The 19,368-nt window shown below is 47.9% G+C and overlaps 1 protein-coding gene across 3 annotated transcripts in view; it reads right to left on the bottom strand.

Annotated features, from left to right (window-relative positions):
• ESCO2 (establishment of sister chromatid cohesion N-acetyltransferase 2) overlaps positions 1–19,368 on the bottom strand; it is a 630,612-nt gene that overhangs the window by 358,939 nt on the left and 252,305 nt on the right. For all 3 annotated transcript variants that reach the window (XM_069605632.1, XM_069605634.1, XM_069605633.1), the window contains exon 6: positions 9,247–9,397. In XM_069605632.1, coding sequence (XP_069461733.1) covers positions 9,247–9,397 — 151 coding nt within the window. The remainder of the gene's footprint in view (positions 1–9,246; positions 9,398–19,368) is intronic.

Here is a 19,368-nt window from a genome sequence, read left to right as displayed (position 1 = left end):
CCTTGAGTCTGGGTCATATGGATCCTCTTGCCAGTCTGATGAAAGATGTTGATCACGTGTGCTGGCCAGTTGAACTCTTTGTTAAACCCATACGTTTGGCTTTTGAAAAGTGGGATCCATAGTCATTTAGTAGCTTTTCTATATTGCAGGGATTAAGGGAGTTCATTACCTCTAATGCAGTCCAATTCAAAAAGGTTTCGGAATAACCAGGTTACTCACCGTAGTGGACGCACATAGTGTTGCAGGTCCTTTGGGGTGGCGAAGGACTTGGCTTTGCACCTCTTGGTAGCGACCTATGTCGGGAGCCTGCCTGTGGTGTTGGGGACGGCTTCTTCAGTTTACTAGGTAAAGACCTGTATCAGGTTATCAATCGTTCCAGGGATCTGTGCCGAGGAACTGGTGGTGTTCTGCTCCGAGATGATCAGTGCAGAGAGGCATGAGTGTTGGGGAGATCTACCTTGCCGTGGTGACTCTGCACCTACGGATGTAGGCGATCTACTCCTGTGTTCCAGCAAGACACTTCTGTGTTTTGACATTGGTGGTGCTTTAAGTCGAGCTGTCTGTTGTCTTTGTATTGCTTGCCTGACTGCAGGGTCAAAAGGGATCTGAAGAGTCCTCATGGTGGGTTACCATGGTGGGCTTTGTAGCTTTGGCAAGGGTGGTGCAACCCCTTCCTCAGTCTCAGAAAACTCTTCCTGAAGGAGAATATCTGGGAGTTCTGTCATTTCCGTGATTGGGGACAGGTTTCCAGCTGTTCCCAGGCTGCCTGAAGCTGTGCTCTTCTCCAGTCTACTTGCTGTGGACGGGGAGATGCCCAATCGTCGACGATTGACCTCTTGTCCAAATTGTCTCCACCATGGACAGTGATTTTCTAGTCGACAGGACATCCGTGGAGGCTTTCATGGACGGTGTCTGTCGACAGTGTTCCGGCTGAATGTTGTGCTGTGGACGAGAGGTGCTTTGTCAATGATTACCGTTTCACCATTGCAGAGGCCTTGGAGGACAAACCGTTGCTCGTGGATGAAGACGTTTTAAGCGTCATACGACCTTCCATTGACATCAGTGTAGACGGTCAACTTCGCTTCAGTGGCATGCGGCCGCTCGTGGACGTGTAGAGAACATTTTCGGAGATGGCCCACTGGACGACTGTTCCGATCACCAAGGTTTAAGGAAAATTTCCTTACCTTTGTGATTTCCTTGTTCCTAAGAGTGATGACGTTTAGGCCCTTTAAGGACATTGAGGTGTCCTTGTTACTCCCGTTCTTGGTTTTATGGGGTGGAGAGGCTGGCCCTTCAACTGAAACAGCTCTTTTTGAAGCTCGCTTCTCTGTATTCCTGTGTGAAGTGGTAGGGACCGTCTTGGATGATTGCTCATCTGAAGATAGTTGTGGGCTTTCTAGATGAAGCAAGAGCAGCCTATGTCCGTCTTGCAACGTCTTTGAGAAAGGCTTGCAGATGCAACATGCTTGCATATCATGGGGGGTGCAGGCAGAAAATGCAGTATTCATGCGAGTCCCTCAAAAAGATGACGTTTTTATACCACTTACTGCAGTTCTTGAACAGGGAGTTTTCTTCTTTGCTGGTTCTAGGACTGCCTCTGCAATGAGGTGCAATCAAGGAAACCTTTCACTCAAAGATTACAAGATAGAGTCTCCGGAGCCCAGGAAACTCAGAAGGAAAATAACTCCTTCTGATTGAAAAAGTTCAAAGTGACTGGAATTTGAAAGCTTAGAGAGCTGAAGAGGATTCCCCTGCCATGAACAATCTGAAGATGGCTGCCTGGGGTGGAGCTTAAGCCCTGCCACCCAATTGGCTGGGGGCATATACAACCAAAGTGCGGTGGAGGGGCTACACAAGCAAGTGCCTGTTCAGGCAGAATAGGCAATTTGTATTGCTTCCCCCTGCCCCCCCCCCCCCCCCCCCATGGAAAAATCTCAATTTTAAATTACTGATTTTACACATTGTAAAGTGCTCCAGCTTTCGAGGGATAAATATCACTTGAAAACGCCAAGACCGTGCGTTTCAAAACTAGGTAAATATTTGCTTTGCTCAGCCCTACTATAGTTATTCCCTTGCTAAGGTTATTCTTTCTACTCGTTTCTTCGCTCGGTCACATTTCGCTGGACTAATCCTTTTGCTACACTCTGCCTCCTCCTAGTAATTCTTACCTCAATCTGTCTCTCATTTGACATTTTCTCTGTTATGTTTTGCTGTGGGATTTTTGGATTACCCAAGCAATATCCAGCCCTTCTACTGCTGTCTCTTCTGATCACCGACTCTGGTTTCTTCATCTGGCAATCCACTATAATCATTCACAGGGTTTTTTCCTCAAGAGGTTTTTATCCCAGTTATTCGGCTTTCTGCACCAGAGTTCCCCACCAGAGGACAAGGAAAAATCCAAAGTACATTGTGTATTGTGTGCCCGCAGATGACCAATGCGATATAGTTGGGTTAAATGCCCCCAAATGTGATAAGAGACTTGAACTAGAAGGCTGGCATTGCTAAACATTTGGAAAGGAAGTATGTATTTAAAATCATAAGTTTGTTAGAATTGCAGAGAATTGGTGGAAAGATGTTGATCACGTGTGCTGGCCAGTTGAACTCTGTTAAACCCATATGTTTGGCTTTTGAAAAGTGGGATCCATAGTCATTTAGTAGCTTTTCTATATTGCAGGGATTAAGGGAGTTCATTACCTCTAATGCAGTCCAATTCAAAAAGGTTTCGGAATAACCAGGTTACTCACTGTAGTGACCACCTTACTCCTAGTCCATAGTCCCCTTTCCTCCATACTTATGGGACATCTCTCCATCCTGTGGGACGGGACCGGGGCACTTTGTAAAAAGCATCCGAAAAAATGTTTTTAAAAAATGTGTCCTTCCTCTCTTTCTGCGTGGGGCCCAGCACACGGCCGTAACCCCGCCCACCTTGGCTCCGCCCCGTGCATCACCCATCAGTCCTTTTCTATTGCCAGGTCATAGACCTCTTAGCAATAGCAGAGGAACCTTATTAGAGGGGACGGCGGGCGGGCGTATGGAGGAAAGGGGACTATGGACTAGGAGTAAGGTGGTCACTACGGTGAGTAACCTGGTTATACTCCTACGTCCCGTCCCCTTTCCTCCATACCTATGGGAGATTCCCAAGCACTCCTTACAGGAACTATGGGTGGATGGAAATACCCCTTATTGAAAAAGTTTCTTCAGCACAGCCTGACCAAACTGAGCAACAGCTCTCGAACTCCTGGCAAGACAATAATGCTTACAAAAAGCAGATGGGGAGGCCCAAGTAGCTGCCCTAGCGATGAACTCCCAGAGGACATTTCTGAAAAGCAACCGCAGCTGCCTTGCCCTGCACCAGGTGTGCATGAATATCCTTAGGAGGTTTCAGCCCTTGGACGGTGAAAGACTCCGTAATGCAGGCGGCGATCCACAGAGAAATAGTCGCCTTAGACGCCTGCTTACCCTGAGGGTTACCAAAAGTCACAAAAAGTTAAGAACTCCTAAACTCAGAAGTCCTGTCAAGATAGAATTTAAGAGCCCTTCTGACATCGAGACAATGCAGAACCCTTTCTGCCTCTGAGGTAGGGTTTGGAAGATCGACTGATTCAGATGGAATTCAGTTACCACCTTCGGTAGGAAGGCAGGATTTGTCCGTAGGACCTTATCCTTGTGAAAGAACAAGAAGGGATGCTCCACCGACAAGGCCTGGAGCTCACTCACCCGCCTTGCTGAGGTAACGGCCACCAGAAAGGACACTTTCCAGGATAGGTACTTGAGGTCCACCGTGGCCATTGGTTCAAAAGGCTTATTCGCACAGCGCCATCAGGACTACATTTAGATCCCACGGCGGGTGCGGACTACGAACTGGAGGGTAGAGGCGTGTTAAGCCTGCAAAATGCCTCTTAACCACTGGATTACACAGAGATTAAGAACATTGGTCCGTAGAAAGATAAGCGGCGACAGCTGAAAGGTAAGTTCTGCATGACAGAAGGTGAGCACCCGACTCTGCTAGGGAGGATACGAAGGACAGCACAGTGTCAATCGTAGCCACCCTTGAGTCCAGCTGCTTTCCCAAATACCAATGAAAGAACCTGAGCCATTTACTCCTGTATTGGAATCTGGTTGAGGGTTTCTGGCTGCCTGGATAATACGCATATTATCCGCAGACAAGTTAAGATGCTCTAAAGACCGGAACTCAGGCACCATGTCGCCAAGCTGAGCGATTGTGGGGAGGGGTGCCACTCTGCTGTTCCCCTTGATGAAGAAGATCGGGGGTCACTGGTAACCTGATCGGCGGATACACTGACAGGTGTTGAAGGTCTGAGAACCAAAACCTGGCCGGCCACCAGGGGGCTACGAGTAGAAGGGAAAAGTTCACTAAGTTCTTCAGCTTCCAAATTGCTCGATGGACTAGAGGCAGAGGCGGGAAGGCGTAAGCTCTCATGTTGTGCCATGGAATCTCAAGAGCATCCCCCAGAGAGGAGGCTCCCAGCCTCCCTCTGGAGGCATACCGAGCAAGCTTCTTGTTCACCGCTGTAGTGAAGAGATCCACCTCCGGTGTGCCCCAATGCAAGAAGATCCATGAGAGGACCTCCGGCTTCAACTCCCACTCGTAGCCGACCACTGTCTGCCGGCTGAGGGCATCCGCTGTGGCATTCAGCTGGCCCAGAATGTGCACTGCAAGCAGCCAGACACCATGAAGCACGGCCCCTCTCCCAAATCTGGATGGACAGGTCCACGAGGGGGGGGGGATGGGGGGGGGGGGGGGGGGGGCGGTAGACTTCGTTCCCCCTTGCTTGTTGATGTAATACATCGACACCATATTGTCCGTGTGTATGCCGACCACCTTGTTGGCAATGATCGGTCTGAACGCCCTGAGCGCTAACGCCGCACCCCACCCCAGGAGGGAGGAGTCCCTCATGATCGTCACCATAGGAGCTGGGTCCTGAAACCCCGCTCCCACCAACAGGTTGCTGGGAGATGACCACCATTCCAGGTCCACTCTCATGGAAGCCGGAATCATCATCAGCTTGGAATCCGGGTCCACAGCCTGACGCCAAGAAATGTGAAGTGCCATCTGGGTCCATCTCATTTTGAGAAGAGGAAGAGCCAGCACACACGAGGCTTTGAGGCCCAGAAGCCTCTAGAACCACCAGGCCGACATGCTCTCCGCCGCGCAAGCATCTGACACGTGGCTAACAGATCTGCCATTCTGTCCCCGGTCAGGTACATTCTGCAGTCGATCGTGCTCCAGCGAAAACCCAGGAAAATCAGGTCCTGCGAGACCGTCATTGAAGATTTCCGCCAGTTCACTGACAGCCCAAAATGGAACAGGAGCTGAAGGAGAGCCTGGAGATTGCCCGCTGCTTCCCGCGGACAAGGGCTGCCCAAGAGCCAGTCATCCAAATATGGATCCACATGGATACCCTGGAGACGAAGATAGGCCGACATCTTCGACATCTTCGTGAAGACACGAGGCGCCAAGCTGAGGCCAAAAGGAAGCACTTGAAACTGGAATTGTTCCTCTCCCAGAGAGAAACAGATCTCCTGTGCGGGTTCCAAATCAGAATATGCATGTACGCATCCTGAAGATCCACCACACTGAGCCAATCACCCATTTACAAGAAGGACCGAATCTGGCTGGGCGTGATCATCTCGAATTTCTCTTGGGGTAGGAAAAGATTGAACTGGGAAAGGTCTAGGAGGGTGCACAGGCCAGCCTGGTTAGGTTTGGGCACCGTAAACAGCCGAGAGTAAAAGCCCTCCCCTCGTTCCGAGAGGAACGGGTTCCACAGCTCTAAGGTCCAGAAGTTTCTGAACTTCGGCTTTGAGGGAGGGCGAGCCCGATAGCGGAAAAAGAGGGTTGACGGGAGGGTTAGTGGTAAGCGGAAGCCCGCCCGAGCAACTGACAAGACCCATCTGTCTTCTGTGATGGTCTGCCAGGCCTCCCAATGAGACGCAATGCGTACTCCCACCGGGGTCTCGTGCGAGCGCGGAGAACCCTCATTTAGTAGGTTTTTCGGTGGTGTTGCCACCTGACCCTGAGGAGGTGGCTGAGGAGCGGGAGAAAAACCGTGTCCGTTGCTGCCTACAGTGGTTGTTCCCCGCAGGGGTATCCAATCTGCGAGATTTTTGATTGAGGAAGCCCCTAAAGCCAGAGGAAGGTCGACTTTGCAACAACGGTCTCTGGGTTTTGAAAGAAGGCCCGACAAAGCCCTAGCTGTCTGAGTGCTATCCTTCATCTTGGTGAGCTCTACATCCCTTGTAGAATGAAAGAGCTCCTTCCCATCGAACGGAAGGTCCAACACCTTGTCCTGCACTACTTTTGAGAATTTAGTTGCATGCAACCACACCTACCATGAGGCATCAACCCCCAGCATAAGGCCCCGAGCGGAGGTGTCTACGTGATGTGCCGCAGCCTCCAGGAGATCCTGGGCCAAGACCCTGGCGTCGGATAGACCCCCTTTAAAGTCTTCAAGATTCTCGACCGGGATAAACTCCGACAGACCTTTCCACATCCGCATATTAGCTCCCACTAACACCAGTTCGGCGTTGGCCTGCCTGAGCTTCAAGGCCGAGTTGGCAAAAGATTTTCCTCCCAAGGGAGTCAAGGAGCTTGTCCTCCTTTCCCAGAACCCGAGTAGCTGTTGTGGAAGAGGATGATGCAGGCCTGGATTGCAAAGTGGCCGCGGCCACCACTGTGGAGGAGGGGGGGGGGGGGGGCAGACAAGACGACAGTGCCACCTCTTCCGAAGAATACAGCATATATCTTGCATCAATTTTCTTATTGACAAAAAGTCCACAGTGGGGCTTTTCCCAGACCCTGCAGACCTCGGCCAGAACGTCCTTCTGCAAGAACAGGCTGGAATGCTCCAAAGGAGACAGGGTAAACGCTCCAGAAAGCACGCCCTCCTGCGGAGCGGGTGCCTCGGGCACCGGAACATCTAAGAAGCACATCATGTCCAGTACCCGGTCATGAAAAGCTCTAATAGAGCGGGGCAAGTCCTCAATGTCCTGATCGCCCTGCGCGTCATCCGACAGGTCAGGATCCTGATTAGCCGTGTCAGGTGCTGTCTTGTCCACAGGGGACAATGGAAGCAAAGTCGGAAGAGTCGGGGAGGCACCGCAGGCAAGGGAGGCGCCAGCAGAACCACTAGAGGAACCGGTGGAGCCGGAGGCACAGGCGGACATATCTCCCTAAAAAGCCCTTTGAAATACTCCCTCATGGGGTCGGTACGCATTAGTGTTTGAGATTTACCGAAAAAGGCATCCTCTGGGGACTTTTTCGGAACCTGAGAAGGCCTCTCATGAGGTGGACAAATCCAGGGACGTAAAGGGGAAGGGTGCCACACAGGCCCCTCCACCGACGTATCCACATAAATCAAAGGTTCCGACTTCGCAGGCAACGAAACACTGTGCGGAAGAGGCATCCGGGCGTTCCAATCGTAAACTGGCCAATAAGGATGCACACAAGGGACTATGTTCACCCAAGGAACCAAGCCCTACACCGGAGGCCGATGGCGTAGTTGTATGGGTAGCACCCACAATGGCTGCTGCGGTCGTGGCGGGAACGGGCACCATTTTGTCATCACCTGAGGGGAACGGTCGGCAGATGAGGTATTGAGGCAGGGGTCCCCTTCGATGGATCAGGGGTCTTATTTTAGCCTTGACATAAGGAACCTCGGCAGAGCCGGTACTATGAGGCCTGGAATGTTTCTGCGACATACCAACCGCCAAATTAGCCTTCCCCAAGAAGGACCTCGGCACTGCTGGTTAAAGAAGAACTTTCCTTCTTTGCCCCCCTCAACAGATCTGGTATCACCACAAGAGCGGTAAGGTGAGCAACCGCCTTCATCGATAAGGCCTTGTCAGGCCTCTCAGAAATGTTGGTAACTTTAGCCTCCGAAAGAGGGACCTCGGACCCACGTCCGGTAACGGCCTTCTCTGCGCGGGCCTCGAACATCCGTTCGGAGACAGCAAGCCCCACCAAGGCCTTGGGGCGCACCCCGGTCTTATTTTTGAGGGAAGCCGACAGATGGGCCTCAGAGCAAGTTCCGGTATCCCACGATTCAGTAGAACTGGGTCTACAAACAGCCCCCACAGGAGGGGCCTCGGAGCGTGCTCCGGTATCCACAGGCCCCTTACGGAGACCCTCAGAGAAAACTCTGGTACAATTATTAGGCCCAACGGGCACCTCAGGGCGAACCCCGGTGACAGAGCAATCAACGCTCCTCCCGGCCCGAGAGGAACCCGGAAAGGTATCCCCCGGCAGGGGTGCTCTGAAAAGTAAAGAACTTACTGGCCATTTTTTCTTCTCGTCGATGAACGCCTGAAAATGTGAAGGAGGAGTTTGTCAGAACACCTCCTCCCACCGCTCCAACCGACGTTGAAGTGCCCGGACCGAAAGGGAGTCGCTGTAAAAACAGGAGTCCCGACGGTGATCCGGACCCAAGCACTCTAAACAAAGAGGATGGGGATCCTCCCTCGCAAAATGACGGTGACACGATGAACAATCTGGAAAGTCTAGTTTGAACGACAGACTAGTACACGATCGCTAGCGAGAGCCAGAGAGGAAAAAGGAAGAAAATCTTCAGAGGATGCAAGTGCGTCCAGTCCCGAATGAGCGGAGAAAAGGACTGATGGGCGATGCGTGGGGCGGAGCCAAGGTGGGAGGGGTTACGGCCACGCAGAAAGAGAGGAAGGACACATTTTTGAAAATAATTGTTTTGGATGGTTTTTACAAAGTGCTCTGGTCCCGTCCCACAGGACGGAGAGATGTCCAATAAGTATGGAGGAAAGGGGACGGGACATAGGAGTATGTTGCTTTTAACAATGAATGACATTGGGAGCTTGGTGTGTTTTACGTCTGATTTTAGATCTGGCTTCTGAAATGTGCACATACACATTCCTAGCTGTCATGGCTATGTACAAGGGGAGTGTATGCAGTACACCAAATTAAATGTTTTGCAATTACAAAATAGTTTATCTGACCACTTTGTTTAACCAAGGCTGAATACATACAAGAGTAAAGTGTTTAAAAGCAGTACCTACCAATGGTGTTAGTCCCAGACCATGGACGGCAATCCCCAGCAACAATGCAGGTACTTTGATGTATAAAGGCAATATAGTAACACCTGAAAAATGCTTACACAAACGGCAAAAATATTCGCTTTTTAAGGAGATTATAGGGAGATATTTGGCTAGAAAGTGTTGAGGATGCTTGAAAAAGACATTGTAAACAATACTTACAATGATCATTTGATCTTTGGCTTCTTTATAAGATTCTTTAGGTTTTTTGATTGCTTTTTGCACTTGCTCCAGTGGCGGAATGGCAGAAGGGTTGCTTACAAGGGTGCCGGATCCCAAAGGAGAGGCCAAATCATCGTGGAATGGTGGGGGCCTGAAAAACATGTACTCTGTTTATTCTCATTGCATCTCAGACTACTTATCAGTAGTAAATAAAACAGGCAACAAAAATAGCATATGTAGGTAGCAGTGTCATCCAGCAGCAAAATTATAATGATCCACTACTAAAAATAAAAGCCAGAAAAATGGAGTACTAACTCATAACACTTGGCCCAAAAGAACAAAAATAGAATCCACACACGTGCCAAAGTAGAACTTCGTTCCTGGAGCGCAAACAAAGCAAAAGTAATCCATTTTTAAAAAGGGAAAAAATAAATACATAAATGCAGCAGTTTTACCGCCGAAATAATATTTCCAACAAAATGTGTATACATTCTTTTGCAACAATTGTCAACATACAGAAAAATAGGTTACTTAGTTGTAATCCTGTGTCTCCATCGTGGGTATTTAATTAATAAAATACTGAATGTCTGCATTTGTGCAAAATTGAAATTGCTGCTACCAAAACCACCTTTCAAGTTAGACAATGCAAGAAATGGGGTTACAGTTACCTTTCTACAACAATTTTCAACTATATTGGGAAGAAGGAGTACTAACCAGGAAACAGATGTTTGTCCTTAAAAACATTCCTGACCACCGGAATGATGAAAAAAGGATTTCTAGGAAGGGTGCTCGTTACAAGCTATAGTTGCAGTTTAATGTAACTTGATGGCAAACCTCTTTAAACAAATACAGGCGATCAGATGGCAAATGTTTCTTCTTGACATGTTAGTCAAGCTAGTCCTGTACATACACGTCGTCACTTGTGTCTTTGTTGGCACCCCGCTGCCTGCAGGCTTTTGCCGCCATTTACAAATAAAAAGGGTTATTGGGTCTGCACCTCCAAATACAACACCAGTAAAATCTCTTCTACATTAAGGCATTTGATCTGGTGGGCTGCCTTCTTGCCTCTTTCAGGACATTCATGCAATATGGAGGGAGGGTTAGATGGTAACACTGAACATACCCAGAAGCCATTCGGTCAAGTTCAGCGACTGTAGTTTTTGTTCATATCCATGTCAATTACAGATCTTGCCTGGGCTGCCTCTCGGGACACTCCAGTGGTCTGTGAAGACAATCCAGATACAACCATTAGCAGGGCTATCAGAATGATAGTAATTCTGGATTATTTCTATATCACATTGTCAGCTAATTGCTCGGATCATCAAAATGTAAAGGAACGCTTTACTAGTACATCGAAACGGAGGCCCTCTTAAAATCTGGTTCTGGGTATCTGAACAAATGTCTAATGGTCGGCTCTCCTGCAATAGTCATTTTCTATCGATTAAGAACGTCTAGAGTGCTAGCTTGCAACTCTAATCCCTCTGGGATTAGACACGCCAAAAACAGTATAATACTAACTGTCTTTAAAAAGAATCAAGGCTTCTTTTACACTAAAGTTTGGGAAAACTCATTCTATGTCAAGATCTAAGGGGATCACTTACTCACTGCTAACATTGCTGGCTGGTCAATGGGTCGAGTTAGTCATTCTTGGACAAAGACGCCATAGAGGAATCTGGTCAATCATTCTCCTGTGGCCGATTGATGGCCAGGCTCTTAAACTATGTACTACTCATCGTCCTGCCATCTGGTGGATTTTAACTCCCGATAATATTCTATGAACTTGGATTCCAGAATGAAATTACCTGGACTCTTGGCTCTTCTGTATTGAAATATATCCCCAGGAGACTGCTGTCAAGTTTTACTTGTTTTTTAATTTGATGTTTCTCAGTCCCTTAGATTTCCGTCCATGTCATGGCCAGTTTATTTTTTGGTGCGCAGTTGGAACAGCTTCTAGTAGGCTTCCAGACTAATCACTATACAGGTGATCAGATCTATGGACTCAGGCTTTTCAGATGCAGTGTGCGCCCTATTAGACTTGCAAACTACAGCTACCCTCTCTAAGGTAGGGTAAATGCAATGGGGAGGAAGGCCGGGCTTACCATCTTGTGAACACTTACAGATCGGCTATTATGCCCAGACACACATAAGTTGATCGAGCTCCGATTGGAGAAAGCCCGCTATTGTGTAAGGTGTCAAAGGATTTTAAAGGATAGAGAATCCTTAAATTCCTTGTTATTCAGTCCTTTGGGAAATAGTGTTGCTGTTTCAATGTTGGCTTTGAAATGAGGATCAAGAATGGCACGATCATCTAAACTGACAACATTCCTTTGGGGTATCACTTCGCACAGTTTAGAGCTCAGAACCGTTTAGGGAGAATAGATTCTTCCAACAGTGGGATGGTCCACATTTTGTGTTGCACCAAATTCGCCCCGCCACCCCGCAACGCTTTCTTATCCAGTTTTTACAGATTACCCAAAGGTTTGTGCATAGTCTGCTTCCTTAAAGTATGAGTCATTGAAACCTCTCACTTCAATATGAGGAAAGCGTTTTATTGCGGTCATCTTTAAAAGGCTGCTTGCCTCCAACTCTGGCCCGTTTAATGCACTGGACCCTATGCCAAATGGATTGATTGCTTCAGTTTCTGGGAGCATTTCACAAGAGGCACTATGGTTTCTAAAGCATTTAAAGCGCCCACCTGAAGGACATCAACTGGAATCGCATGGCATGCATTGGGGCATGTAGTGAAGGCCAACACATGCAGGCTTCAGTGATATGCAGAAACTAGTATCAGTTGTTGGGCTCCTCTGTAGTTGGAATTTACATTCCTGGACAGAGACTTTAAAGGATAGCATTTATTGGTCAGTCATTGTAGGTTTATTCCGTTATCGTAGCTTGCGTGAAACAACTGAATGCAGCCAGTGTGTCTCAGAACATCTTTGGAAAAGCACAGCCCCAATGGCAACTGCTGATGCATCGGCCTCCACAATTAACTAGTTATCCGGATGTTGCTGAAGAGTGCTGTGATGAAAGTGAATTTCAGAGAAGCAAAATCTGCTTTGGCAGCCCAGAAAAAAGGCACGCCTTAGCAGGTCAAGATGTTAGATTAACATAGGTATGGTATGGTTTATTTATATAGTGCCTACACACGGGCAAGTTTTTCAAAGCGCTCAAGGAGGGTGGGAACATGGGGAAAAACAAACAGTCGCTCAGAGTTCTTGAATTTCTGAGACGATAATAGTGTGCACAGGCAGAGTAAGTGCGTAAAAAATACATCAGTTTGGGAAACAGCAAATCGGCTCGACAGCGATTCTACAGTTTTAATAGTGCAATTTAGGGGTGAAAAAAAGGGATAACAGACGATCTTCAGGCGCAGTGCGTACAGAACGTGCAAGTGCACAGATTCACAGGGAGGGGGAGGATCAAGTACATCCATTCGGTAGAGACTGGGGCGAGTGCAGAGAAATCCATTCTTGGATTAGTTTCTCAAGTGCATTGAGTGAGGGTGGGGTGTAGGGCTCTGGGGCAAGTGCGAGAAAGGACTGCTGGGGGTGCCATGGACCAGTGAGACTGAGGTACACCCGGCGGCCAGTCAGCATGCTGTAAGGAAGAGGAGGGAAAGCGTGGAAAAAAAACAGAGCTGGGTTAGCAGGGTAGAGGAAACTATTGAGGAGTTACCGGAATTTAATGAGATGCGGCTCAAGACAAAGGCGGCTATTCCAGAGGGAGGCGCTTGCTGACTAGGATCTCCTGCCAAATCTCTGCTTGGAGAACCGACTCACAGAAGGTTGGAGGTAGATAAGCAGAGAGCTTGTGCGGGACAGTAATAAGGTAGGCAGTGTTGCAGGTAGATGGGTCCCAGGCCCCTGAAAGCCTTGTAAACGATGCAAAGGGTCTTGAGTTTGATCCGTGCAGCCACAGGGAGCCAGTGAAGGGATTTCATCGCAGGAGAGATAAGGTCCCAGGGCGAAGGATAAGTCTTGTAGTTCTGGATGAGTTGCAGCAGGCGCATGGCAGAAGGGAGGTTGAGGAAGAAGCTGTTGCAATAGTCCAGCCTGGAGAGAACCAGGGCTCTGGAGACAGTGTGCCTCTGGGGGAAAGGGAGAAAAGGTAGAGGACACCTCTGAGTTGTTGAAGGTGAGACTTTAGAGAGGTCTGAAATTTGAGAGAAGTAGAGAGTGGAGTCAAATATGGCCAAGGTTTCTTGCTTCGCAGGTGGGTGCGGGCGCAGGGCCAAGGTAGGCCGGCCAGAGTGAACGTGGCAAAGCGAAAGCAGGGGTCCCCCATGCGAATACAAACTCAGTCTTAGTGGCGTTGAGGCAGAGGTCGTTTGCAGCACCCCAAGACAGAATAGCAGACAGGCAGTCAGAAATGAGCGGGGAGGAGGCGGCAGCAGCTGATGGTAGCCTGAAAGATAGATGTGGGTCATCAGCGTAGCACTGGAAGTTAAAGGTGAAAGTGGCAATCGCACAAGCCAGGGCAACTATATAGACTAAGAACCAGGGGGATAGGTTAGATTTCCTGGGGAATGCCACAGGTTGAGAAAGTGATAGTCGAGTGAAAGGTTCAGAGTTCCCCCTGGGATGGGCAATCAGAGAGGAAGGAGGTTAACCACGCCAGAGCATCACCTGCGATTCCCACGGTGTCAGACGTGCAATCAGGATGTCGTGGTTAACCGTGTCGAAGGCAGAGAAGGGGTCAGGAGAATGAGGATAGAGGGGATGTTAGTGTCAAGATTTGAGAACAGGTCTTCACAGGTGTTCAGAAGAACAGTTTATATGACTCTGGACGCTCTAAAGCCAGATTGATGGTCGTGGAAGAAACCAATAGAATCAGTGCGGAGGGTCAGCTGGGAGATAGCCAGTGTCTCCAGGAGTTTTCCCAAGAAAGGAGTGATTGAAATAGGGCAGTAGTTTGCCGGAATGGAGGGGTCGGCAGAGGGTGCACAAGGGAGTGCTTCAGGGCAGTTGGGAAAAGCTCCAGTGGAAAAGGAGATATTGCAGAGATCAGCCAATGCTGGGGCGAGGGAGTCAATATTGTCTTTAATGGTTTTGGGGGGCAGGGGTCCACCTGTTTGGAAGAAGCCTTCATAGATAGGACTTGTCTGGTGACCTCATCCGGTGTGATGGGCGAAAGAGAAAAGGAAAAGAGGGGGGGGGGCTCCGTTGTTGGTGTATGCTGTGTTGTGGAAGAGAGGGTGGAAAGGTGGTCTTGGGTTTTTGTGTGAAGTGTGCAGCCAGTGCTGAGAGATATAATAGCGGAACAATAAAGCGCCTGTAAAAGTTGCAGAAGCCCAGAAAAGACTGCAGAGCTTTTAGAGAACAGTGGGCATTCTAGGACTGCTTTTGTCTTCTCTGTGCTCATATGCAATCCTTGGGGAGTTAAAGAAAACTAAGGAATTCCACCTAAGTTGTGTGGAACATACATTTACCCAGTTTAGTGTACAAATTATGGTGCTTCAGGCATTGTAAGAAAATACTGCCTGTTCCACATTACGATACGATTTAGCATTTCAAAATATCAAGCTACACCATAAAGGGGTCCAATAGATTAATAAAAACCAAATTAAGAGTCGAGATAGATTCCAAAAGGCCATCACCAGTGTTTCAAAGAGCCCTTGTTTGGTATGGCAGGCACATGTGAATCCATGCAAGACGCTGGAGAACAGGAGTTACAGGTAAGCAACATACTCCTCCAGCATTGAATCATTCATGGATTCACATGCTTTGAAGAAAACAGACAGCAGTTGTAACAGACAAACTGAGGTGCAAAGGGGGGAAAAGGGCTACCTTAATGAAATGGGTGCTGCAGCACCACTACCCATTTTGGCTTCTGTCACGTTCTGTCCTATGTAGCAGTTGTTTTACACAGGTTTGTAGTACTGCCCTGTTAGCCGCTTTGCAGATGTCAGACAGAGGGATACCTGACCACATCCCTGCCTATGCCACCAGCGCTCAAAGGGAATGGGTGCGAAGCAGTCCTTGCAGGGGCCTTTGCTTCTGCATGACATTTGGATGCCGTTCCCTTTGTTAGGTGCACAGACAGCTATGAACAGTTGTGACATGAGCTTAAAGGATTGTGTTCCATGTACATAGGACTGAATGACTATGCAGAGGTCCAGGGAATGTAGGAATTGTTGGGGAGAATTCTCAGAAATGTGCCAATTCCCTCCACCTTAGAGACCACCAGCAACTTTTCTGGATTTGATTTTTTTTTTTTTACCTGGAGAGAGGGAGACCCTTTTTCCCCCTACACTCATGTATTTTATGTGATTTTATACTCTGTTTCTTTTGGTTATGGAGTCTAAAACTCTATAGGGATCTCTTACATTGTGTCTCACAGCACTTTCAGTGCCGTGGTACAGGGAATTCCCTCAAATTTCCCCAAGGTTTAAATACCTTCTTGGAAACAGTCGTTTAACCAAGAGAGCAGTAAAGTGAAATTGACTTTACTTACATTTGTAACTTTCTAGACCCAGCATACACTATCGTACAATAGGGTGCTGGACGAGTTACCTAGTACCCCCTTTGTCTAGCTTCTTATGTAACATTTTTATGTTACCCTTTCCTCACTGAATGGCTGGTGGCAGTGGTTTCGTTTTAACTACCATGGTGTGCATTTACTGCGGGCTGCGTTCGCAACTGCAATAAAGCACCCAAGGGTGCCATTTTTGTCAAAATGGCCCAGGTCTTTTTTCCGCAATTTCTTTGGGGAAAGGTCCTTCTTGAGATTCTCTGCGCGTCAAACCAGGTTTGGTCCCATTTTCACTTTGCCTTTGGCGGGATTCACGAGTGAAGCCCGCCTTTGGCTCCAGGGTGTCTGGGGTAGGCAGGAAGTGAGGGAGGTGCCCGAAACTCCCTGTGCTTAGTGTCCTAGGAGACCCAAATGCACTCTGTGGTGATTGGCCGGAAAGGACAGCCACCCTGCTGGGTTACTGACAGCTAGGCTGGAATGAATGGGAGAGAACTGAATAATGGCTTGGAAGGCAGATTCGACCGGGGAAGCCCTGCTGCTGTGCTGAAACTTCAAATTTGCATCGACTGAAGCCCCTGCAAGGACGACTTCTGCTGTTGAGTTGGTGGGACCAATCAACTCCAAAGTATGCCACCTGGTCATCCATCTCGGAGCTAGTTGAATTTCCACAGAGTTGCTGCTGGAACCCGTATAGCCAGTGAGAGGAACACCAGATTGTGTGTGTTGCTTTTAAGCTGGCCCAGAGCTCCAGGAATATCGTCCGGACTCCCAGGAAGCAGGACTTATCCAAGCCTGAGCCCCAACAGAGTGCGGGACCCCAGAAGCAAGGAAAGTCCATCTTGACAGCCAGGTCTGCAGTGTTGCTATTTGCGGTAGACGCAAGGAGCTGAAACACCGAACAGCCACTGAACGTGAAGTTTGCGAGTTGCAAGTTTTGGCCATCCCACTGCAGGAATCCCCCGATGTCCTCCCTCTTGTCCCCATGACTGAGACCCAGGAACAGTGAGACCTGCAGAGCTGCACAGGAACAGAAGCCATCAACTGCATATTTTCTTCATTTTAAAGGTACTGTACAAAGTCTAAGAACTTTCCTCTTGCTGTAGAGTTACTTGCATCTTCTACTACTCAAGTCTAACCAGCTTGTGGCCCTACATTTCATTCGTCTTTTCATCCAAGACTCCCAAGAACTTGCGCAAAGACTTTTTTCACTTACCTACCAGAAGTGCTGCATCCTGTATGAGACTTTTGCCCATTTACTTTGGCTTAGCCTATTGTATTTAATGACTCTTCCTGGGGGTGGGGGGCCTGCCTGGGGCAGGCCTGCTTAAGAATATTTGTGGTCTCTTGTATGTTCTAAATAACCTTTTCCTTTTACTTGACACCATCTGATTCTAAATGCAACAGTGATATATTGATGTCCCCAGCACCCCAGCAATTGAAGTCACGAGAGTGTAGGTAGTGTCTGTGGGCCATCCCAAAAGGGTATCTACTGATTTAGAGATATTAAGAGTGTATTTCATGAAGTGTATTTGAGTATTATATTGCTCCCTTCTGAAGCCCTATTCTAACTGACTGATAAAGTTTCTTGCATAAACAATTATTAATTTGAGTGTAAGTTTTTGAATACTTACAACTGTAAATCTCTGCAACTCCACTACAGATAACATTGACCCCTCTTGAGATAAGCGTGGCTGCTCAACACGCTACCAAAACTGTGGTACAAACCTATACCAAAGGTTGGGTTTCCTACACCTGTAGTCAAAGTGGTTTGTAGTGTTCCCAGAACACTCTGGGAACACTACAAACCACTTTGCCCAACATGGATGCCTCTGTCGGATTTGAGGGATTAGAAAGGAAAGCCTGCAGGACTATTTCTGCATGTAAATGGAAGTCTCAGTACTTTAGGGACTAAATGTGGATTGGTCCTTAAAATAACTTTTCAGTGGGGGCGGCTAGAAAACAGCTGCTGCCTGCTAGGTCTGTGCGAGCCACCCGATCCCGATGGTAGCCGCCCCCCACTTAAGAAAGATTAGCTGAGGGAATTAACATGGTTCAATGAGTGCGAAGAAGGATTCATTTCATTACAGCCGGCGGCATTCAGACCCAGCGATATATGGTGTGAATGTGGGTTCCTCCCATGTACCAACACTACTGTATAACTGCCCAGTATCTCCGGTTTACTGCCTTTTATGTTCTTCCTACAGCCCAGGGACTAATGCATCAAAAGCAAATCCTGGTGCACAGGCACCCAAGACGCACTCTAATAAAATTACCTTGCTCCAAGAAAGAAAAAAATAAAGAAAAAAATAGGAGCAAAAAAGCCATGCTACACAAGATTGCCTTAGAAACTCAAGAAGCCATAATGCATGAAACCTGCATCAAACAAATCAAACCCAGTCACCAATTCAAATTCAATTCGATCTCAACCACTGAGGCTGAAAAGATCATCTCCTCCCTCAAGTCTTCTAAATGTCTAGGGGACACCTGTCCAGCACCCATTATTAATGAAGCCGCAAAAGACTTTGCTCCTTTCAACGCCACATTTAACAACTCCTCCTTCAAATCATGTTTAGTACCCACCAATCTCAAAGATGCCTGGGTACTACACCTACTAAAAAAAATAAAAAATAAAAATAACCTAGACCCCAACATCTCTCACCATTTACAGGACAATCACAGCCGTACCCTTCCTTCTCAGAATCCTTGATAAAGCTGCCCATCTCCAGATTCAAGCTTATCCCGAGATTAACAACCTACTGGGCACTCGCCAATCAGGTTTCAGACCAAGACACGGGACAGACAGCCCTCATCGACCTGAAGAATCATCTAGATGCCTGAAAAGATAAAAAGAGAAGCCTCCATTCTTCTCCTGTTAAACTTATCTGCCGCCTTTGGACCATAATGTCCTGTGCAATCACCTTAAAACAGCCACCCATTTTTTCCAAGGAAGCCAACACTTGGATAAGCTCATTCTTACACAACAGATCACCCTCCTCTGCAGCCGACCCAATAACTATTACATGCAGAGTACCACAAGGCTCCTGCTTCTCCCCCACCCTATACAATATATTTACTGAGCCCCTTCGACATCCCCATCCTAGGCGACTAGGACAAAGATGTACATGAATGGCCACTCATGTCCTATGCCTAAACTATGAAAAGGCGGAGCTTCTAATCGCTGGATCCCCAAATAGGCTGACCAAGCTTTCTACCCAATAGAACTCTGTCCTCATTGATGGAAATAAGATCAAAGTCTCCAAGGAAGTCAAGAGTCTAGGTTTCTACCTGGACTAACAAATCAACGCCACAGCATCTGCCTCCAACTATACGTGTAAGATGATTTATGCATGCAAACTATTCTTGTCCACAAACAGCTGTGCTCCAATTGTAAAGGCCTTAATCCTCTCCAAATTAGACTACTGCAATGCCCTATATTTAGGCACCAGCAAACGCAACACCAACAAACTCCAGACAATCCAAAACAATGCCCCAAGAGCGGCTCTAGGCATACCCAAAACACAGCATATATCTCATGCGAGACGCGCCACCAACTGGGTCTATATTAACAGAATAAAGTTCAAATCACTCAACCTCACTCAAACGTCTGTCCAACAAGGCTCCCCTACACCTCAGTGACAGATTTACCAAACA

Source organism: Ambystoma mexicanum, chromosome 4p (assembly GCF_040938575.1).
Source record: "Ambystoma mexicanum isolate Mex_15411 chromosome 4p, UKY_AmexF1_1, whole genome shotgun sequence".
In the NCBI taxonomy this organism is placed as follows: domain Eukaryota; kingdom Metazoa; phylum Chordata; class Amphibia; order Caudata; family Ambystomatidae; genus Ambystoma; species Ambystoma mexicanum.
Note: the sequence above shows the minus strand (reverse complement) of the source record. Positions and strands in the feature narration are given on the sequence as shown.